We start from the raw sequence: 23,388 nt of genomic DNA, 5'->3' as shown, positions 1-23,388 counted from the left end.
AACGTGACATAATAGTTCACTGCAGATGTGCAGACGTTGGGGTTTGTGGGTTTGTGGTCCGTCTTCGAGTGAGGATTTCCGCGTCTTTACAACTCGGCGGAGAATTTTCCATTCGCAATTCGAAATATTTTTCTATTCGATAACGATTTCCTTAACAAGCTTTGCGCTGAGAAAATACTTGACGAAATTAACGAAACAATTTTGTAAACTCATACAACTGGGTCAGTCGTTCTGATTGTGAGATCAATTCGTATCAAATCTGAAATTTAAAAAAAAGCTCAAATCTTCGAACCAGTTTTTTTTTAAAACATATATATAATATTTGTGGGAATTCCGGAAGATTTGCAAGGCGACGTTATACATTTAGTCGCACTGAACTGAAACTCGAATGACATCTTGATAATTAAACGGGTATGGATGTACCAAATTTGGACACAAAGTATAAGCCCGACAATTTTCGTTTCACTGGCCGCAATTTATTACATTGCCCCAAGGTGACTGAAAGAAAAGAAAATTTAATTGAACCGTGATAACGAGAAAGCGAGAGAAACGCGGGTTCAATAAAAAATCACCCAGCCCCGATATAATAAAGAAAAAGGTGTCTTTAAAATTCAAACAAGATTTGTGTAACGGTATATATTTACGCGAAATCACGAAACTATACCGATTCACCAATCCATTTCGTAAACGTGTCTTCCTGTTTCTCCGTCTTTCTTTCTCGATCCATCTTACTCTCTATCCTTGTGTCTTTGACTCCGCAGGATTCACTTCTGAAATAAGCGACCAAGTTTTCACCGATAATCTTCCCTGCGATTGAATAGCGCGAGAGAAACAATGATTTATTCTGCAGTAGGTATAATCTAGCTGGAGGAAATCCGGAAGGCTGGAGAATTCGCAGGAATTGTCACAGTAACAAAAGCAGCCAAGGATTCAGATGGGAGGAAAGTTGTGTCATTAGCAGAAACTGCAGCATACACAGCGAACCGAAATGCAACGTTGTATAAAGGAGATATCCGCAGCAACTGAAACTGTCTCACCTTGAACACGTCTCGACGAAGGGTTGCGCGTGCACTGCGCTTGTAAAAAGCCAAAGAAAAACTGATAAAGCACAAGACATTTATTTACAGTATTATACCTGTCAGCGAATAATATATATAGAAGTGAGATCGGTGCTATGGTACACCTATACAATCTATCCAAATGCAATGTAAACTACAAATTTCCTTATTCGTGCACTGAGAGAAATTTTTAGTTCCGGTTACCGCTCAGTCCTTAACTATTTTCATTTTTTACCACAATCGAAAAATACAGTTCTAGGTGCAAAATGAAAATTAGTTTCGTAGCTGTTACCAGAAAGTCTGGTATCCGTTACTATTCTTTCTCATTACGATTTCTCGTAACTGTTGAGAAAATTTCATGCTTGTGCAACGATAAATTGACGTCAATGCCTTGTTTAACTAAAATAGTAGAGTAAACCGAAAGAACTGAGTTTGCGTTGCAACTACGAAAAAAGGAACGACAATAGCGCAAAATGGTTAGGTGAACCTCGTTTTTCGTAATCCCAACAATATTCAAACAGTTTCTTTAACGATGTCTGTTTTACTGAATTTTTCTAGTTACCATAACAAATGAAATTCTTCTCAGTATATATAAACCCATTGAAGAAATTCCGTTCAGGTATATTTATATATACGTACCGTGGAAAAGTAATACGCGTGGATTTCAAAGGTAGAATACCTATAATACGAAGTGACCGAGTACCTGGTGAGCCGAAAAACACTGGGGAGATCTTTTTATAATTGTGCAGAGAGGTGTGCAGAGCATAATGTAATAATTAGCAGAGACCCAAGTCTCTGTCGGGAGATACGAATGGAGGAGGTAGATTCCTTTGGGATCCCTGGAAGCGAGAGAACAAAACTGGGAATAAAGGAGAATAAGAGAGAATAAGACTGGTAAAGACAAAGAGGAGAGACGGGATGGCGGAGGTAGAGTGAAAAAGGGTGAAGCCGCTCCCGCAGGAACAACTCAAGATGTAAATCAATGCGAGATAAGGGAACCGGGAACTGAGGAAGAGGACCGGCGAACCAGAGAACCAGAAACCATCCCTCCTACCAGCACTCTTCCTACAGGCAGAATGGAAAACGAGTATCACGGAAAGGTGGAACCTCCCCCGGAATGCCTGCCATGAGAATTATTTATTTATTTTCTTCGACGAAATTTCGCTTAAGTGGATCAGAGGCAAACTACCCAAAAGCCCCGGTCCGGTACAGAGAGCGGGAAAAATGCTAGAGGTAAGAAGCTGAAAAGTATTACCCTGCATTCTCAGCGTTATTCGAACTTCGCCTATCGATTACGATCGCAAAATACTTACACAGTGACAATGAGAAAAATTTCATTCGTTATATTAGCTAGAAAAATTCAGTAGAATAGCCATCGTTAAAAAAACTGCTTAAATATTGTTGGAATTACAAAATATTAAACAAGGCTTTAACGTCAATTTATCGTTGCGCAAGCATCAAATTTTCGCAACAATTACGAGAAAATATAGTAACAGTGATCGTAATGAGAAAGAATAGTAACGGATACCAGACTTTCTGGTAACAACTGCAAAACAAATTTTCATATTGTACCTAGAACTGTATTTTTCGATTGTGGTGAAAAATGGAAATAGTTGAGGACTGAGCGGTAACCGGACTAAGAATTTCTCTCAGTTGTACGGTTTTCTATCGAAAATATTCTCCAAGTAATGATAGGAAGGTCCAAAGCCCCGAGGTATATGCCGAAAGATTGATACCGAATACCTTGGATCGATTAATTAAACCAGAGCATCGATTTAGCCTAATGGGAGCACCTCGTTTCATTGATTAGAAACTAACATCGTACCCGTAACCTGATCCCTCGGCCAACTACAACCGCACCATCTATTATCTCGATAGTTGACACAACCTACCGCTTTCGTTTTCCAAACGAACGATTTCGCAGCATCGCGGATAACCGATGAAATCTTTTAAATTTCAAATATCACGGGTGAACATTACAACTGCGGAAAGCAAACTTGGAATAACTCGCAAGTATTTCGCTAATAGATTTTTCAATCGAATGAAAAGATTACTCGCGATACGATGCCTAATGGAGCGGAATTACAGCCGAAGAAAAACGACACAGTCAACCAAACTGGGTGGCTTTACCCAGTTTAAGAAGGTTCCGCATCATCGCTGAAAACGGTGCCGAAATTTTCAAAGAACTCTCCTTTATTAGTTCTAATAAGAACAAGTTGAGGTTCAAGTTTCACGAATTTTAGGGAGTTCGTTTCAGGTAATCCAATCTAAAACTCATTGTGCCGCAGTCGATGAAGCTCCTCCGTCATAAAAATAAACGCGGTATTTTGAAGGTTTCGTAACTTCAATACAAGTTCCTTAAATTTTTCGTTATTTTTACAGTAATTGTATGATACTCGTGATTCCTGAGATTTTTTCCGAGAAATTTAACACCAATTTTCGGTGATTATTTTTTTATTTTTTTGTAAGCACATCAGTGGAACTGATTTTCTTGACCAGAAATTGCTCACTCCTTGGTTTAGAGACATTTTCTGGCGTCGTCGGATTGAATTTTTCTTTCGAAACGATTGAATTATAAGAGCAACCGAGGTCCAGATGAACCTTAACCAATTTGGGACCGCCATATCGCCTTGCGATCATGATTACTTCCAGTCAATTCTATCGATAATTAATTAGCACCTATAACATTCTTCCAAAGCATTATTCGTAGAACGATCGAATGATATGCCTTCAACCAATTGTCGGTCAATTTCGAAAAGTAAAACGGTCGTTTGAAGATGAAGCGGTGGCCACTGTATTTATACGATATTTTCCCAAGAGACTAAAGAGCTGTTTAATCGTTTGTATTGAATGCTGTTCCAACTGCAAAAATTTTGGGTACCTTCTACGCCTGCGGGCGATCGATTTTGTGCGATACATAGCTTATCCCATGTACATATAACGAAATACGGCTTAGGTTGAAAAGCTCGTCATCTTGAAATCGTATGTCCGAATTTATAATTTAATCTTCTGTCTTCTCCTACCTCGTCCCGTACAAGGAAAAATATTAGAATTTTATTAGGAAAAGATAACATTAAGGAATTTCTACCCAAACGGAATTTCGAAACTTGCTGTTGGGAATGACAAAGCGGAAAGCGCGAGCGAAATGACAAGAGAGGAGGCACGAGGTCGTTTAGATAATTAGCGTCATTTACGCTACTTGAAGAAACAATTACAATTAATTCTCGTACTTTAATAACTATATACATACATACATATTACATACATATACATGTTAATCTCTCGTACAATATTGTAAAATATAGATACAGCCATGCCAAGACAGCTTCGTGACTCGCTCATCTGCAAGGGATCATCACACCGTTCTGACTCCGACACCACGTGAATCCCTGATACGAATTCGAAAGGAATATCGCGTTACATCCGATCTCAAATAGATCAAGATGTTGTCATAGATATGCGGTGTACCTTCTGCTGGAATTACTGAAATGCGGTTAGTTGCAGTTGCATTGAATATCCGATTGGAATAACGGCGTTGCGATTTTTCGGGCAATTATACATAACGTGAACGCTGCAGTAGGTGCATCCAAAATTGAATAAATTGGTGATGTGTTCTACCATTTTTTTTTTAACACGCTCAGCTTGAACGGATGAATCGGAACCCGTGGTAAACAACAAAGCGTTTTATTTTCAATCACTGCAGGCAAACGTATTTCTATGATCAATTTCAATACCTTGCTTGACGAACCTGCTGCCCGCTTAGTTGCATTTGCAGACTTGAATTCAACGCTTGAAAAGCATTCTCTCACATGATAGAATAATAGCTGTACTACCATCGTGATTGATAATCATCAGCATCGTCATCGTCGTCGCTCTAATGGTTTATGGTATGAAAACAAAACTGGTCTGAAAATTCGATTAGTACCATTAGAAATACAGTCACATGCATGCTCAATACTCGTGACAATTAATAAGACTATAAAAATCACAGTGAAAAAATTGACCAACGTTTAATCGACTTTTTTCACACCGCAGCTGGAGTAGCATGCAATTGTATGCAATTTTTACCGGACTACTTCACCGTCGTAAAATGAAAGGTTCGGAGCCACGTTTCACTAGGTTTAGTCTATTGGACTGGACCAAATTGCGGGAGCTCTGTACTCCTCTTGCAGCGTGGGTTGGGTGCCAATACGCAATTGTCATTGCGATTGACAAAGTTTCGTGCATTCACATCGTGTTGCCTAGGAAAACGTGCAGCCCACGCTAGACTCCATTACACGTCTACAGTGAATTTAAAAAGCCCCTGGAACGTGGCTAAGAGTGGTGTGTTGAATATCAGAAGAATCGAAGGCTTCGATGGCATCGATTACACAGGCCTGCGAAATACAATCATCATACATATACATAGTATTGAAGTTCGAAACCAAGTCTTGAATGTTTGGATGTTCAGAATGTGACGTGACCGAAAATTTTTTTTCTCTCGACGTCATTGATCTATATAGACGAAAATCAGCTAGCCGAATTCCTCAGTCTGGAAACAACCGCGCAGTAGAACGGACGGATGAGAATCGCGCTCCGCAGATTTCGAGTACCGGGTTCTCTACCTCCCGGATCCTGCGCTCCAGGTCCGCTACCTGGTGAAACTCTACTTCCAGGACAAGCGATCCGTAGTTCTGGCTGTCCAGGTCCTTGATCTCGTGACTTTCGACCTTCAGAACTAATCTTCCGAAGTTATTGCTGTCCAGGCCCTCCACCACGTTGATCTCGACCTCCAGATCAAGCGCTCCGTAGTTCTGGCTGTCCAGGTCCTTCACCTGGTGACTTTTGACTTTCAGGACTAATCTTCCGTAGTTCTAGCTGTCCAGGTCCTTGACCTGGTGACTTTTGTCCTTCAGAACTAATCTTCCGAAGTTATTGCTGTCCAGGTCCTCCACCACGTGGATCTCGACCTCCAGATCAAGCGCTCCGTAGTTCTGGCTGTCCACGTCCTTCACCTGGTGACTTTTGATCTTCAGGACTAATCTTCCGTAGTTCTAGCTGTCCAGGTCCTTGACCTGGTGACTTTTGGACTTCAGGACTAATTTTCCATAGTTCTGGTTGTTCAGGTCCTCCACCTGGTGGATCTCGACCTGGTGACTTTTGGCCTTCAGGACTAATTTTCCGTAGTTCTGGCTGTCCAGGTCTAACGATTCTGGCAAGTGCACCAGCATAACGCTAATGATGATTTCGTACGTATATTACGACAATATATTTTCTCAACATTTAATATCCACTAACAACGTTATTAACTGGACGTCGAGATTCGCTATGTAAATTATTGTATACGTATGTTACGATATATACGAGCAGAATTATCAGGTAGTGAGTTACGTTTTAACATTCTTCGAATGTACGCTAAAGTATAATACCGACAGTAAGGCTTTATCCAAACGAGCACAAAATTCAGCTGTCTAGGCATCCCACCCTTACAGCAACTTACTCAACTCAGTTAATGATCGTAGTGAGCGCATAAGCACAATTGTGTATTTGCACATATGTTGTGATAATGTGTTTATTAACATTTATTACCCATTAAACAATCCTCAAGCGGTGAGGGTGTGAGGTATCTGATAAATCTCGTATCATCTGGTAAAACATTGCCAACGAGTAAGCAAGCGCAAAAACCAGCTACACTAAGCATCCGAATGAAGCTAGTCATTTTTAATTTCCCGCTTAAGTAATAATGCTGTTTTTTAGATATTTAGGAACGTTGAATAAAAATATAGCCCTAGTTTTTTTACTGCACATCAGGATTTATTTTTATGCAAGCTACGCATATTTACAGATTGTTGAACAATTTTTATGAAAAAAAAATATATAATGAATATAAAACTGAATTTTTTGGTATAAAAGGAACAGCATTAGTTTTAGCAAAACGACTTATATTTTTTCTACTTTCTTCAAAATCCCTCTTCAATCTTTTTCTCTTGTACTTACGTAACTCTAAATATGCTTAAAATCACCATAAACAACTACTAGCGAAGGTAGATGAATATTTAAATATCAACACTACCATTAGTCCATATAATTAACACAGAAATTGGAAATTAAATCTAGTAGTACTAAGAAAACAGAAAAACAAATTTCTCAGAATATTTACGTGATACAATTTTCAAAATATTTTTTTCACAGATTCGTATCTAATACCTACCGAAATTACTCTACTCACAATCAGTTTTGTGCGGGGAAAAGCATCACAGGCCTGTGTTATTAACGAATCGTTCATTTATTCTACTGTATAGGTAATCGAATCGATGAGGGAACGGAAAATTAGGATGCAAACTTGTACAGCCAAAGAAGAGATATTCCAATTGGTTAACTAATCATAGTATAAGTTAATCGAATATATAGATGCCAAAGGCATGTGTTTGGGTAATGTATATTACGACACCTTCCTACGCTGACAATCTAGAAGTTCTACGAACAGCGTGGGCGTAATATTACAGAGGCATTTTGAAGGGTGAAGTTACACCAATAACAGAACTACTAACGCTTGCAGGACGATAGAATATGCAAATTGGTCGTCTAATAGCTGGGTAAGCGGCTCTCCAACGCTGCCGGTTTTCAGCTCGAGGATCAAGGATCATACCTATAACGGTTGGCGTCACTTGGCATAGCTCCAGCAGAATTGGCCCCTCTCGTAAGTCAGTATCTGGACAAAGTATTGAAATTTCAAAATGACGGTGCATTGGAGTGACGGACTTGGAAATATCGGTCTTTAGAATTAATAACTAAAAACGACAGGTATCCGTTTCAGGTATCTGTTTCAGGTATCTGGATCGGACTTTTGCCACGTGAATGGAAAGTAATCTTAACCGCGAGAAAAAGTCTGGCACGTCAGCTTTTGCAGACCGTACATGTAACTTTGCAACTACGTGTAATTATAATTGATGGATAACTGTGGTAATTTTTTGCGATAGGTATTGCCGCTGTAGGTACACACCTCGTGCCTCGACCGAATTGAAGTCTGAACTCTGAACACGTCAGTTTTACTCCCCTTTTTTTTGTCACGCAACGGGTCTAAATAGAGCGGCAGCTTTGCCTAATGAAATTTTGAACAATTCCGAAACTACCTGCCCATCCTAGACTCTAAGGGTACATTACGTAGAGTGTGAGGATTGCGACGCAGAAGAGTGAGCTTTCAGTTCGTAACCTAATTATGTACTCGAAATGTTAAACGTTGAAACTAAACTAAGCGTTGGGTAATGTTGAAAGTTGAGGCTCGCTTTGCATAAGCATTACGAGAGATATATTGCAAAGTCAGCTGCCGTGGTCCGGTATAAAAAAAAAATGCCTACAATAAAACAGACGAATAAAATTACAACGGAAAACTATACGCTACTGATAATCAACGTTCCGAAAGCTTTCACGAGAGTTAGTACCGAAATTCAGTTAACTCGTACACACAAAAAAATGTGTTCAATTTACTAAATATGGCAAACAAATACTGCGGAAGAATTGTTTTTTTAATTCAAATAAATTTGGTTTTTTTGATAACACGAATTGTTGTTTACCCACTTTTTCGTAAAGCCAAATAACGTTTCTTCGAATCAGAACCGAAAAGAGTTCTTTCGCTATTGGTAAATTCAGCAAATTCTTTTCCTCCTGTGTACAAAAACGCAGTAGTTTGGAGGTCATATTCACCATGCGCAATTTTTTTTTTTTTTTTTTACTGTTTAGATAAGGAAGAAACGTTTTACTTTTTAATTGAAAAGAGGGACTGAAATTGACTCATATAATTTACCTTACTTTCAATACAAACGAAACCGGTTTTAACTACTATATTTTTATACTGTTTGATTCGCATGTACTTTCATCGCTATTGCACGTGGCTCGTGCGATCAACATTGGTTGAGTTGCTGACAAAATGAGGTTCGAAACAAACTCATTCCGCACGACTCATATTATATTACCATTTCATGGATTCGTTCAAAGATATTTATGAAATATCCCAAACTAAATTTGTTCAACTTCCCCGTGTTGTAAAGAAAATTTCGTTGTCGATCGGCAATTTTTCCGAAAGTCTTTGAATTTCCAATATTTATGACTATCAATAAAAATCATAGCAATTTGCGAAAATTTACCCTTGTGATGAAATGATATTGAATCTTTGAAACAAGAAAAGGTTCGATATCATCTCAAAGCTTCAGACTTGAGCCCGCGTCAATCGTTGAAAAAGATGATACACACGTGAAATGAAAATTTTGTGACTTATCGCTAGCTCTGAATTCTAAACGCTGAATCCTCTTGTTACAAACGAACACAAGCCGGTCAATATCGCAGGAATACGAAAGATTAATCTAGGCGGATAAACTCGCGAAATGATGCTAACCACCCACCGAATTGTAGAATATTCATAGAGATGTTCCCGCTTCCAGTTGTAAATTATGCAGGTAAGAGCATGGTAGAACTGGAGAACTGATAATCAGTTGTGCAGTTATGTTGGCACTAGACATAGCGTTATCAAAAGTTGGGCAACTAGAAGGACCAGACAGAAGAGCTAACGATTCCTGCATGGATGGCAAATTCGGAGTTTGCAGGGTACGAGCTCTTGAGTTTCGCCTGGAGCCGGTGTAATCCTAGCTGCATTCTGGTTCCTCGTAATCATCTCAATGGTCTCCTGTCTCGAGACCGTCTGATAGACGTCTCTCTATCCGGTATCCCAGCAGATGGCCTCTAATTGAGGGATTTACCACCAATCAGTCCAGAGATAAAAGTCTTATTCGACGAAGAGCTCAGCCGAATTAAAGTCAGATCAACTAGGAGTATTATCTGTGCCACTACCGGGACAAATTAGAAATCGCGCGTTCGAAAATTTCCAGAAGCATCTCTGAGGCTAGAATCGTCAGGGATGCTTTTGGAATGCTTTTCATGTTCCGATAAGATCGTTTATGGAGATCCACTGCACCCGCGGACTTTCGGTATGGATTTCCATGAGTGCATTTGGCAATTTTACGGATGAATCGCGACTTGCAGTTTGAATGAAAAATTAGGAAACGAGGAAAAATAGTTTACAAAATCTTCAACAACATTGTTTGCGTCAATGACAGTAAACAAACATATCTGAACCGGATCAAAAGCATCAAAGTTTTATCATTTCTACCACAAAAATCTGTAAAATTTGATTCCGAAAATGAAATAGGACAAATTCTGATCTAAACTGACTTTAGGTTGTTATAGTTTCCCTTCTTCGGTCTTTCGTTTAGAAAATATCGAACCGCCAACTCGAAATCAGTTCTTCCTGAAGGTGAAGATTAATGCAATGAAATATTGAGAAAGAAAAATCACTATTTTGCAACGTTAGCGTGACTTTGGAAGAGTTGAGTTTATAAAAGACGAGTACGTTTCATTTCATCGCAGTTTCCCAAATTTCAGATAAACCTCAAGTTACGAAATAAGGATTGCATTTGAAAGTGCATCGTTATATTAATTTTATGAACTTCATAAGTCTAGATCTATTTACAGATATCTAACAAAGAAATTGTAGGTACGTACAATTTTTCGCGTTGCACGTTCGTCCAATCAGCGTGTATTTTTGGAACAGGCTGATTTTTTAAATATTTGAGAGAACCTTACACAACTACCTTACATACGTGGAAAAAATTTTAATTCTGTCATAACCCTTCAGTTTCAATTTCTCTCATTTGACGAATGACAACATTTTTACACTAAATAAAAACTTGTATTCTTACACAAACATTACATGCTCACTTGAAATCTGTTTCAAATCACTCCAAATGAAAGCTCCATAGCTTTTTACTCTAGTATTATGGGCATTTCATACCACCGATGATTCGTAAAATGTATAAATTTCGTATGTTTGTACACCTTTCTTAATTAATGGATTGAAATAATTAGAGCTGAAAAAAAGTTATAGATTCCGATTATCTTAGACTGACTTTACCGGTTTTCAATTGGGAGTTGATTGATATTAAAAATACATCGATTAATTAAAGCCAATTAAATATAATATTACCTAGTATAGCACGATTCGATCATAGCTGATTCAGCTGGGTTCCCGGAAAATTTTGTTATTATGCTGGAAAATTACTGGAAAACTGAACAGTGACGTAAATAGAATGGCGCAAATTCACGACACGTTTCGGTTCACGGTGCTTCTTTAAGCTACTTCTGATAACTTTTATTAAGAAATTAAACATATTAAACATGGACTCAATGGTGTAAATCGGATTTAATGGACGTAATGAGTGGAAATTCGAAAATTGTTTTCTTCTGGCAAACCCAATTATAATACACATGCTTTCTGTACTATGTCCGAAACTATATACAAGTTACAGATGTAGTAAAAGTTATAGAAACGGTACTTTATCTATAAACAGTTTCTTCAAAAATTAATAGGAGTATATAGATAAATAAATTTCACAGTCATAATTTCATTTTTCCTTTCCTCACTCTTTATTATCACACGCTATTTTCTCGATTTTCGCAAAGAAAAACCTTCACCAGTGAACGCCTTGAATTCGTCTACGTCTTTACTCTGCAAAAATACTTTAGTTTTACTTTCATTCCTATACATTGAAGTAATTTTTTTACAAAATACAATGAATGATAAAGCAATTCCCACCTCTTTATTATTAACCGGCTTTGTAGTCCGTAAAAATTTCAACGTTCCGATTTTATAATCATAATCCGGTATTCCCCTGACGTATATTGGTTTGCCAGAGCTTAGTTCAGGCAGCGAAGAATCTTTACGTTTCTTTCCATCCAATCTATTGCCCTGTCCTTTAAAGGCAACGAATCCTAGCGGAGCGGGCATCATATCGACGGGGTCTATTGTTTCTTCTTGGGGTTTTATCACTCTTTCTGGCTCTTTGTAACCGACCGGTGGCGCGAATTCAACATTCATATCGCATTCGATAATACTGACTGCTGGGCCAGGCCTTGTCTCCAATACACACATTTCATATATCCTTTGATTATACTTTATTGCAATAATATCCCCAGTCGTAAGACAGGCAAAACTTCTCAGACCATTTTCTAAGACTGCTCCAGGATTCGTAATGTCTAAAAAGTCTTCAGACTGCGGTTGGAATCTCGAAAATGTAGCGACTGGAAGCATTACGCTTTCAATATTCAATATTTCACCCTCTTCCAATAAAAGGTTGTGCATCATCTACAAATCATAAAAATATGGTCAGCTCCTTAATAAAAATAAATTAAATATACCCAGCTCAATATTACTGAAAAGTCCTTCAGAACTTTGAATATAGGCACATATTTAATCTCTCGTCCTCGAAACTATAGCAGTCTGAACAGATTTGAACTTGTGTGACTGAATGGCATGAATATATTTCCCCCAAACGCCACATTATTAAATACAATCACACAGTTTAAAAAGAGTGATTTGTACTTGTTTGCATAAATTTTTAACCTGGATCTGAGACGACCAGCTTGAGGATTAAGAAACTGGATATAAAGTTTTTTCGACTCGAGAATTGACAAATTTTTTAGAATCTAGATGGCATCAATTGTGAACGATACATTGACTTAGCAAGTCAACGAGCAAAACTTGATGCACCTCGTGTTTTCAAGCAAGACTGTGCGATTTTGCTTGCTCATTTGTATAAACTCCAGTAAAATGTAATTTTTATAACTTCAATACATACCCAATATGGCAAATACACTTTCCCCTCATCTGCGACAAACTCCAAAACACCGCAGTGTGTAATTCGATTCGATTTTTTGTTAGTTAGTTTGAAAAGCATTGGATAAACGATATTGAGTCTCGTCAATTGGTCAAGTGCCGAAGGAGGCATGATGACTGAAAAGAATAGAAGCCAAAATATAACAAATGTCAATTATGACAGCGATACAAAGAACACTGGCAATCGTCAGCTTACTTTTTCCGCCGCGTTCCACATCTTGCCGCTCGGTCCCAGGGATCATAGAGACGGAAAAACATTTGTATTGGGTATTAAAATGCCTCGGTATGTCGGGAAACATGTTAAACCCAAACTGAAAGTTAAATGTCTAATTTTTATTTGTATAAACATAACCTCATTGTACAGTAAAGCATTCGTATTTTTATTACTTAGTTACGTGATTTAGGTGTTTCATACAACAGAAAAGATCTCACCATTTTGACGAGCTTCTTTTTGTACCCTAACTATTATAAATACAATAATCAAGAGCAAATTTCTGCAAAAAATATACAACCCTGAAGTCGCACGACATGCAAGTCAGACATCGATATGAGCCAAGTCATGTTTCAAATTTCATTGCAGAGTTAAAGTTGGGAAATGCGACAGTGTTAAAGAGAGACAAAGCGTCGCACAAATTCTCCGAGCAACGAGGACGTAAGATGGAATCGCATTGCGCAGGGTCCATTTTTCGGAACGCAACAACCGTGGACACGGAGTCTAGATACAAGGAAAACGATCGACGTAGACTGTTCGGCTTTGTTTGCAGCTAGAAAAGAAGGAAAAGATCGTAGTTTTCACAATAACCACCAGAATAGCACTGATAACGTAACAGGTTCATGGGTCCGACTCCTACAAGCCAAGTCTTTCCGTATTATAGCCACGGATTACACGAATGAGCAAGAGCGCGAACCTTTCGCACTTGTGCTGAGAACCAAAAGGGTTGCTCGGAACAGTAAAGAATTATGTTGGCGCGCGGGTTTGATAAAAGGGTATAAGAAATACGCGTGGATTTAAAAGATCAGCACACACCTTAGAGGTACAGCACAAAGAAAAATTCCAACGAAAATGTGATCTTATTATGAGTTGATAAAAGGTTTTTATTTTATTATTGGCATGTATTACCGTAAAAATAGAAAAAATCGGCCTACCTCTTGCCAGATCCAATATTGCATACACGCCATTTTTATATTCTCCGCACTTCTTAGAAAAAAATACAGCTTTTCATGGATGAACCATGTAATTTGTCGATAAATAGCGTGAGAAAGTCTGAGAGCAGTAAAAAAAAAAAGATACAGCTGCATTCTGAATAATAGTCTGCAATCATGGTATAAATTTACTCTTTTACCACATGCTGAGTTGGATTTAATCAGTAATGTAATTAATATTTGTCACGTTAAAATAACAGCGTAGTAATATACCAGTCTTTCGCTAAATCAAGGAAATTGAGTAATGTATAGCAAAAACAAATAAGCACAATGTAGACACAGTTTAGAATAGATAAATGACAAAACAAAATCACGAAACATTGAGAGAACAATCACTATTTTGAAATTTAGTAACTTTGTAGAAGTCAAGTTTTCAAGATGTTTGATAATGAAGTATTGCGGTTTACTTAACTTCAGACACAGTAGGAGCAGATCCTGATTTGTTGACGTATATCGGAGCATTATGACAACGGGAGATCATTATTTGCTACCCACGTAACGAATCATATTTGACTTATTGTCAGCAAAAGATAAAGACTGATTATGAGAACGTGTTTGAAGTCAATAGTTCACTACATGCCAACCATACGTTCATACATGTTCACAAGGTAGTTAATTTACAATCAATAGTGTGAAACTCGACTGTAAACTGACCTGACGCAATAAAAAATATCCTCAAAGGAATCTTTGAAATTTCGATATTTACCAAGTTTTTTGTAATGGACACTCGATATGATGAATTCCATACGATATCTAATTTTTGTTTTGGCATCGTCTTGATCTAGATGTTTTTGAGAACATTCATATGGATGATACAGCTTTGACTTTTGGCTAATTGACAGTACTTATCACATCTCAATCACCATTCTGCCGACTTTTTGCCATCTCTAAGTCAAACTTTTCACTTGTTGAAATTATCACGGCTGTAATTAGTCAAATGATAGTCGACAGTTCGACAGATATGGTACCTGGGTAAAACACGCCTACAGCGGTATAACTTCTGGCGGTCAGACATGCTGGGGTATTTATTTTTTATGAACGATATATTGGTATGCAAATATTTTTCGTTCTTATACAATTAACAAGTGTGTTAATAAATGTAATAATCCTTGTGTTACCTCTTATGATAGTCGAGGCAGTTAAATTGAGACTCCTTGGAAGATTATTCTTTCCTTTTACTCTGTGGGTTCATTCATTCAATTTACACTCTCACCACCTAGATGAGACGCAGTAACAGCATTTGAACCAGCTGTCAAAATGACAATAGAATCTAAAATTTCTTTTCGTAAATATTATTGTCATTTATACAACTTACGTGAATCCCACAATTTCAATGAATGAATATAAGAAACCAATAGTACCATACCGTAACCGCACTATGGACAAGGTTTTTTTTTTTTGATCGTGCTATTAATTGGAAGATCCCGATGTACTCGTATTCGCATAGTTTTTGATCATTTTAAAGTGGTTTTTTTCATTGATCTTTTAAACTCAGTACCTCAAATTTTTTTATCATTAAATAATTTTAATTTCTCCCTTTTTACAACATAAAGCCATTCTAAGATATAGGAGAATTTAAACTGTTGTCGTCCTTGTATATGGATCCCTCTGGCCAAATTTCAAAAAACAAATTTAATCAGACTATCACTTTATTGTGTCTATATTACTTTGTGAAAACAATATCCAAGTTTTAAAATTATATACTATACCTATTATTTCTTATCTTGGTGACCATACAGTAATTATCTCAGTTTCAATTGATAATTTGGAAATTTAAGGCAGTAAATAGTAATGAATGTAAATGTATCAACGGTATCGAAAAATACGCTGTTTCTGGCGGAAATGCTGAGATGAAATGGTTTCATCAAGGCCGTTGGTATATTCAAGAGTCAAGGTGTTCACTACCTTTGGATAAAAAATTTTCTATATGAAGTCGTAGTCACGTGATCTAGTTCATTATTTCTCATACTCGTGGATCTATATTAATATAAATTGGCATTTTTCGTGTTCTCGTATGTATGTACGTACCCAGTAACCGAAAAAATATTGAAACATATTAAAACAGATTCACTTTGATGTCGGCCAATGCGAAGTTCAATTAAATAACGTATTGCCTGATGCAAAAACCAATTCAAATTGTAGGTCAGTCAAATAAGCATTGTAAATCACAATAATTTTAGAGTTTCTGAAATAATATTCGGGGCGACATGTACAATAAGAATCTAATCGAAGAAAAAATGTAATTTTTTCGTAACGTACTATTTTTGCGAGATTCATACCGGCCATTTGTTGTTGATTTTTTTAAAGAAATTTAGTCTCTTTGTGAATCGGATGTAACTATTTTATCTGATAATAATAACGGAATGAAACTAATTGCATCGCTTCATCGTGCAATACTCTATAAATTTGTTCCCTTGACATTCTGCGGTACGAGCTAACCTTGTAAAGGGATAAGTATAACAAAAAAATCACGTTAAATAATAATTTCAAAATTGTTCTTCACTAGAATTGTTTATAACAACTTGTTGGTAACTGTTTGGATGAAAAAATATGGAGATATTATTGAGTCAGAACCGACTGAATAAAATGAAAAAATTATGAAAACAAAAATTATTCGTTTTGTTGGAAACCGCGAGGAAGGCATTTTCATTTTCTTAACTGCAAATAACGGCGGTACGCTTCTACCATGTACAGATAAATATTAAAGGATAAAATTTATAGAGCACTGAAAAATGAAGCAATTACAATATATTTAGGTTCAGATAATTATATCAAAAGTTACACCAAGTTTTCGCAAAATCATAATTTGTAAAAAAATTCAGGAGGAAATCAGGCCAGCAGTGCGATAAAAGTACCAATAGTACGAAAAAATGACGTTTTTTAAACGGTTTTAATGTCATTATATTTTTTATTGAAAATCGTGCCAAGCTAAAATCCCAACAAACAACATACCATTTATATATATGTCGTCTCGAAATGTTATCTACATTTTTTCACAACCTCCCAAATTGTTGCGATTTTAGATTCAAAACATCGCTTATTTGACTAGCTTGTATAATCGTTGTATTGCTTTGAATGTGGCTCTACGGATTGAGTTTCTTCAAATATTATCATTACTTGAATTATTACACAATTTCAACTTGATCAAATCTGTAATACGAAATTTCCATTTTATCAGTTTACATCCGATTTTGTTGTGCAAATTGAAATTGACCTCGAATAAAGTTTAACACGTTTTGAGTAACTCGATTTCTGTTTATTCGTTGCTGTTCATATACTGCTAAGATTTGAATTTATGTAAATCCACGAATGACATAAGCGCTTTTATCGTTTTCTATTGGTTTCTTTTTTTCAAATCTACTTCAATCAGTGGCGAAAGACTTCGAATATTTGCACTGTTAATTGAAATATAATTCTAGAAACACTTCGAATGACTTTCTAATTATAATTACGTGATTCTAAAAACTCTCAATATCTATCAATTCATTGTAATCTTTAGCCACTGATGGTATAGAAACAGATTCAACTGATTATCCAAACTATTGTTTCTAATTGTAATTTTGGGAACGATAAAATAGTTTCAGCAAGATTCAAATTTTCTCTTGTTTTCCACATTTTCAAACTCATTTGTTTACTGGGTACTTTACTGCTAGACACGGATAACTTTGCTCTACAAGACTCTAGACATGATTATAATCATTAGTATATACAACTATCGTATATATATTAGGCTGATTCAAAAAAAACGGCTAATTTTTTTTTTCAAAATTCTCACATAAAAACTTCCGAGAAGGTGTGAAAAGACGCCTGTAAAAAGCAGAGCCCTTAATATTATTATTAAGAGGTCGCGCATCGGGAATTTCTATTTCCCGTTTAAATAACACAGGAATAAATTTTTTTAAATTTTGCAATTTCGTATTTTTGCAACGGCTCATTGAATTAGCGGACCAAAGCATATTTTTGTAGGAAATTTGACGCTCTACAAAAAAAGTCCTTACAAAGTTTTCGATAGTCACACTCCTTCAAAAGTTATTCGAGGTCAAAGTTGAACTTACAAAAAAATTCAATGTTTTTTTTTTTTCGATGATACTATGAATCTTTTCTCATTACTTTGTTATAAAGAGGATAGATTTCGGAACAATTACATTTTTAAATAGTCAAGTGCATCAGTTATGGATTCTCCATGATAACATGTTTATTATTTAACATCACATTTTTGTAAGGTAACTTTATATTGACGCGATGGGAAAATTAATGATTGAAAAAGCCCAATTAGAGTAAGATATATTTATTAAATATATCTTTATAACAAAATAATGAGAAAAGATTCATAGTATCATCGAAAAAAAAAAAAACATTGAATTTTTTTGTAAGTTCAACTTTGACCTCGCATAACTTTTGAAGGAGTGTGACTATCGAAAACTTTGTAAGGACTTTTTTTGTAGAGCGTCAAATTTCCTACAAAAATATGCTTTGGTCCGCTAATTCAATGAGCCGTTGCAAAAATACGAAATTGCAAAATTTAAAAAAATTTATTCCTGTGTTATTTAAACGGGAAATAGAAATTCCCGATACGCGACCTCTTAATAATAATATTAAAGGCTCTGCTTTTTACAGGCGCCTTTCACACCTTCTCGGAAGTTTTTATGTGAGGATTTTGAAAAAAAAAAATTAGCCGTTTTTTTTGAATCAGCTTAATATATATATATATATGTATATGTATGTATATGTATATATATATACCGTATGGATATAAAATATACCAATGTACTTACATTTAGAAAGAGGATAATCAAATTATGTGAACTCAACTAATATCTAGGGACAATTAAAAATCAATCTCATAATCATATTACTTGCAGCGTGAAAAAAACTATGGTACTGTTGGGAATACAAGTCATGCAAAGTTTATGGTGCTGAACTTGACTTTAAAAAATTCTCACTTAATTAATAAGTGAGATGACTTTTGAGAGGATTTGTTTCTAATACTCTTCCAATATCCCCGCTTTAAAAAAATATAGAAACTGGTCATATAGTCATCATTTTGTAACCTCTCAGATAATATGAGCGCTTCAAATTGAGTTTATATCACGAACTTATCGGAACCAAATCAAAATCCACGTTTCTTCACAAGTGTAAGTAGCATATCTGTCTTCTGTGTTACAGCACTCTGTGGTGCCACCAAGTTGCTTAACCACTACCTGGAAAAATGTCAGTAACGCGCCCCAATTTCCAACTTTCGAAGTCAAATTCTCCCAAGTTCTCTCTGCTTTGTCACAATACTACACACACATCTAAGGTATCACCGTTTCGTTATAAACATACATAGTACACATTTCTTCAAATCCAGTGAATATTTCAAGTTCACTCTATCGTACTCCGTAACCTTGAAGGGTCGGTGATACCTGATAGAATACTTCAAGAATGAGCTCATTTTATGAAAATATTTCTTCTACTATAGCAAACGTAGAAAATCAGTGTTTAGCGGAGAAAGAATAATTCAATTTTCTGTTAAACAGGCTTCCTCGCCATTCTTTTAAGAAAAAGTGAAGGAAGATCGATCTATTGACCGTCAATTATCAAATAGTCTTTAACGGTAATCAAAAGATTCAATCAAATAAAAGCAATAATAGGGCTAATACTTATAAATAGAAAGTATTATGGATATAAAACGCTACTTTCATTCTGTTGATCTGACTGTTTCAGGACATTCTTGTTCAATTGCACATTGTATGCTGAATAGTTTGACCTCAGATTCTATTGTTTCAGTGTTGCGATGACGTAGCAGCTTCGAATCATATGTCATTTCTTCGACTGGAATTCTACACCCGTGTGATGACTTATCAATTCATAATTTTTTTAGGTGAATGAATGCGACTGTGCCTAAGCAACGAGCTCTTGTCAGTAAACGACTTTTGACATTCAATGCATTTGTATGTTTTACCAGTATGTGTAACCAAATGTCTGCTAAGTCCCGACGCATGGCAAAATGCTTTTGGACACAGCTGGCAGTGATGCAGCTGAATGTCATTGGGATTCAACTTCTGATGACGCCGCATGTGAACTTTCAGAGCTTCACGTTGCGTAAAACTTTTTTCACAGTGTTGGCATTGGAATGGTTTCTGACCAGAGTGAGTCATCAAATGACGCAGTAGAATTTCTTTTTGAGCAAAAGCACGGTGACATATGTTGCATCCAAACGGTTTCTCACCTGAAAAATGGAAAGATTTTATTTGAGTTAATTCTTCCTAATATTTACCTACATTCAGCGAGAGGTATTATTCATTTCTGTAGTATACGTTCAAACTTACCAGTATGAGTACGCTCATGTCTAACCAATGCAGATCTCGTTGGAAACCACTTTTCACAAGCCTGGCAAGTGAAACCTCTCTGTTGAACATGCACAGATTCGTGTCTCTTCAGCATTATTCTACGAGTAAATGCTTTTGGACATTTGTCACACTGAAAGACCTTTAGCTCTTCAGATTCATCTGAAAGTACAACCATTATTTTGTGATAAATCGATTAAGTAGCTCTCATGCAAGACATCGGACAAATAATCATGAATTCTTACCCATGGGTTGCAGTTTCAGAGATTCTCCTTTAACTCCACTGTTACCAGTTAATTCCATCAGGTACACGTTCTTATGATCAACATTGGCTATTGCACGCTGTACTTCATCCGCTTCTTCGTCTGAATCTTGCTCTTGTTTAATGCGCGTGGTGCGTATCGTACACCTAGCTTTAGCAGCACGTTCTTCTGCCGGAATTAACGTTATGTTTTCAGGATCATCGAAGAGCGGATCCTCCATCTCTGGGTTCTCTGCATGCATGCCTAATGAATATTAGTTTGATCATAAGCTATGTAAAATTACATTCAACCGAGTATACTTTTCGTCAAAGAATAAATGCAACTAGAAACCAGCAGTTGAAAGCTGAACCAACACAATTTGATTAAAATTGTTCTAGGAAATTGTAACATCTAAAAAAGTTGTTTTTAATCAGTTTTAATTAGAAAAGACACAAGCTAGTTCAGCAATCTGCACTGCAATTTAATGTTCAGATAAATTTTTTATCCTTCTAACATTTCCAGATTTTGACAACCGTGTTGAATCTTTATCAATCCAAGTTCAACAATTTATTTTAATTTACGACCTACCCAATATATATCCCCCAACTAGTTCTTCCTCGGTAACTTCTATTGGATCACCTTCGGCGTGACTGCTGTTTCCTTTTGTCGATACCAAATCAGCTAGTAATTGCTTGACCTGTTTTGACTTTCCACTACCTGACGGGTGTTCGTGATCACCTTCCTGTGAACTATTCTCCTCTTGGCCAGTCAGATGTTGAATTAGCTTTATATGCTTCCTAAGCTTGAAATCTGCTGCTTCACATTTCTTTTTGAACTGGTACGACTTCTCCAGTTGATATTTGCAAGGGTGACAAATCATATTTGGCAGACCATCTTCGTCATACACCTAGGGTCATTTATCATAGAATTGTTTCAAAATTCACAAAACATGATTTTGTAAAATAATCTTGTAGATGCAAATGTTATGCTGCTGTGAGCAGCTTTGAATTACAAGGAAAAACGCAATATCACGGTATCCTCTAAAGTTTCTATGTGAAGAACTAATATTTTTTTCATAACTTTTAAAAATCAACGTACAAAAAGATTGAATCAAAATCACTAGGGTGGTTCATAGATTCATTAATTACAGGACACTTGTCATTTTATAATCTGTTCCATGTGACAATAATAACGCATAGTCACTTGGATACTTAGTGCAGTAACTAATTGGCGGCTGTACGAGCATAAAATTTAAACAGTAAATCTTTTCGCAAACTTAAGACTAAGAAAAACTCAATACTTAAAGACATTGGTCTAATCAATAAAAAATATAAATAAAAATGATAAAAAGGATTTTGGTAAATTTTAACAAGTCATATTCAAAGTATAACAAAGCATCATTTTTCTTTGATGAGTATTATACAGCGTGGAATACGTCATTTTCGTGATACATCGCGGTGTTCATTTAAATTTTGCATCACCTCCTACATCACCAACGAAGCCACCAGTTAGTACGATGGCGCCACGCTAGAGGCGTACGTGTAACACCCATAAAAAACATGGCGATCGGGCTGGAGCATAATTTTCATTAAAGTGTAGCTAATAGATGTTTTATGGATATATTGAGTTAATGATGAGATTTATACTAATGTCCACCCGTTTCGCCGAGGTAGACTATAGTTGTGTCAGTCGACATGGCAATATTCAATATTGTTTCACCGAGCTCTCACACCTGCATACTCATCTACGTAGGTAATTACATTTGCGTATGCGTCAACGAGGTAAAATAGATTTCCGTTTCTGATCGTTGAGCAAATACCGCCAGATAAACGGCCGCCTACGTGTCGGTTCAAGACGATAGGGGTTTGAAAAAAAATCTATACCACAAACACTACTCGTGTCACGACTCTAAATAAAAAATTCATCAATTTTCTCCGAAGCTTAAAACAGTGTCGATTAAGATAAAAGAGCGGACTAGTTCGTGGGACGCAATTCTCCGCTACGTCGAACGGGCGAACAACTAGAAACAAATATTTTGCTCGAAGCCTATCTCAACTTGATAAGATTTATATGTAACCTGTAAATTAAGAACCCGTAGAGCGTGTGTAACGACATTCTGAAAGTCGATAACTCGGTATTCGGTAAGGATGGTAGTTGCTTCGCGGGGCGCGATGCCATTTTCCCACTCGCTTCATAAACGGCAGCAGCACACACACGTATATTTCGAAACGTCGAATATCTCCGAGTAGCGAATGTGTGTGCGGCGGTCGTACACCGAGATAAAATAGATCCCTGTGTTTCGATAACTTGTTAGCCCGCCTTCGTCGTTAATTCGATAAGGACAGTGACCACGGAGGAGACAGCAGACGCCGTCGAAGATATCGAATTGGCAATTGAGATGTAAATAAGGGAATACGGTAGAGAGACAAACCTCTAAATTAACGCAGGCCATGATCCTCAGCGGCATCGGCACGGTGTCATCGTCGAATATTGGCACCATTTCCTCTTCCTTGGCCAAACACAGTCGGCACAACTCGTTTACATGAATAATAACGTTGCTGGGACTGTCGCCCTTTTTTCTGCTATACGTTTTCATCTTTATCCGATATGATATCACGAATAATAGATAGAAAACGACTTATTTTCACCTGATATTCCGCGGCTCCGAAGCCTCAGTCACATACAACGGGATCTATAATGGCGGTTGCAGGGCGCTACGCTCGAGCGTGGCGTCGTTCGCGAGCCGAGGAACACAGCCTGTCCTTGTCGGATGACGAGGAGGTCCGAGCGCAGCGGAGCGCCCCAAGTGGGAGTCGGTAAGGACGAGAACTATTATTGATTTTCCCAGTGAT

The 23,388-nt window shown here is 36.8% G+C and overlaps 2 protein-coding genes across 5 annotated transcripts; both read right to left on the bottom strand.

Annotated features, from left to right (window-relative positions):
- Positions 1-11,213: 11,213 nt before the first annotated feature.
- On the bottom strand, positions 11,214-13,739 carry Ufd1-like (ubiquitin fusion-degradation 1-like). Its single transcript, XM_046616175.2, has 5 exons — positions 13,195-13,739; positions 12,959-13,073; positions 12,725-12,879; positions 11,683-12,231; positions 11,214-11,595 (listed from the first exon to the last, which is right to left on the bottom strand). Exons 1-5 carry the CDS (start codon positions 13,195-13,197, stop codon positions 11,527-11,529), a joined length of 891 nt encoding a protein of 296 aa, XP_046472131.1. The 5' UTR covers positions 13,198-13,739; the 3' UTR covers positions 11,214-11,526.
- Positions 13,740-14,989: 1,250 nt separating this feature from the next.
- Positions 14,990-23,290, bottom strand: LOC124214818 (zinc finger protein 189). 4 transcript variants are annotated; one of them, XM_046617484.2, is made up of 5 exons: positions 22,968-23,290; positions 21,125-21,443; positions 20,540-20,788; positions 20,277-20,456; positions 14,990-20,176 (listed from the first exon to the last, which is right to left on the bottom strand). In XM_046617484.2, exons 1-5 carry the CDS (start codon positions 23,130-23,132, stop codon positions 19,809-19,811), a joined length of 1,281 nt encoding a protein of 426 aa, XP_046473440.1. In that variant the 5' UTR covers positions 23,133-23,290; the 3' UTR covers positions 14,990-19,808. The 4 variants fall into 4 exon arrangements, with proteins under 4 accessions (XP_046473440.1, XP_046473439.1, XP_068990373.1 ...); XM_046617483.2 differs by having other exon boundaries at positions 20,540-20,800; positions 22,968-23,289; XM_069134272.1 differs by lacking the exon at positions 22,968-23,290 and adding an exon at positions 22,297-22,553 and having other exon boundaries at positions 20,540-20,800.
- Between the last annotated feature and the right edge of the window lie 98 nt (positions 23,291-23,388).

The sequence above is a fragment of the Neodiprion pinetum genome, chromosome 3 (genome assembly GCF_021155775.2).
Source record: "Neodiprion pinetum isolate iyNeoPine1 chromosome 3, iyNeoPine1.2, whole genome shotgun sequence".
Lineage (NCBI taxonomy): Eukaryota > Metazoa > Arthropoda > Insecta > Hymenoptera > Diprionidae > Neodiprion > Neodiprion pinetum.
Note: the sequence above shows the minus strand (reverse complement) of the source record. Positions and strands in the feature narration are given on the sequence as shown.

Coding starts and splice junctions, on each gene's coding strand:
- LOC124214818 (XM_046617483.2), bottom strand. CDS start 23,132: ATGAAAACGTATAGCAGAAAAAAGGGCGACAGTCCCAGCAACGTTATT. Junction 21,444..22,967: donor TGGCCTGCGTTAATTTAGAG/GTTTGTCTCTCT, acceptor AAATGACCCTAG/GTGTATGACGAAGATGGTCT. Junction 20,801..21,124: donor AGTTGGGGGATATATATTGG/GTAGGTCGTAAA, acceptor AATATTCATTAG/GCATGCATGCAGAGAACCCA.
- Ufd1-like (XM_046616175.2), bottom strand. Junction 12,880..12,958: donor TGTGGAACGCGGCGGAAAAA/GTAAGCTGACGA, acceptor TATTCTTTTCAG/TCATCATGCCTCCTTCGGCA. Junction 11,596..11,682: donor AGCCGGTTAATAATAAAGAG/GTGGGAATTGCT, acceptor GTATTTTTGCAG/AGTAAAGACGTAGACGAATT.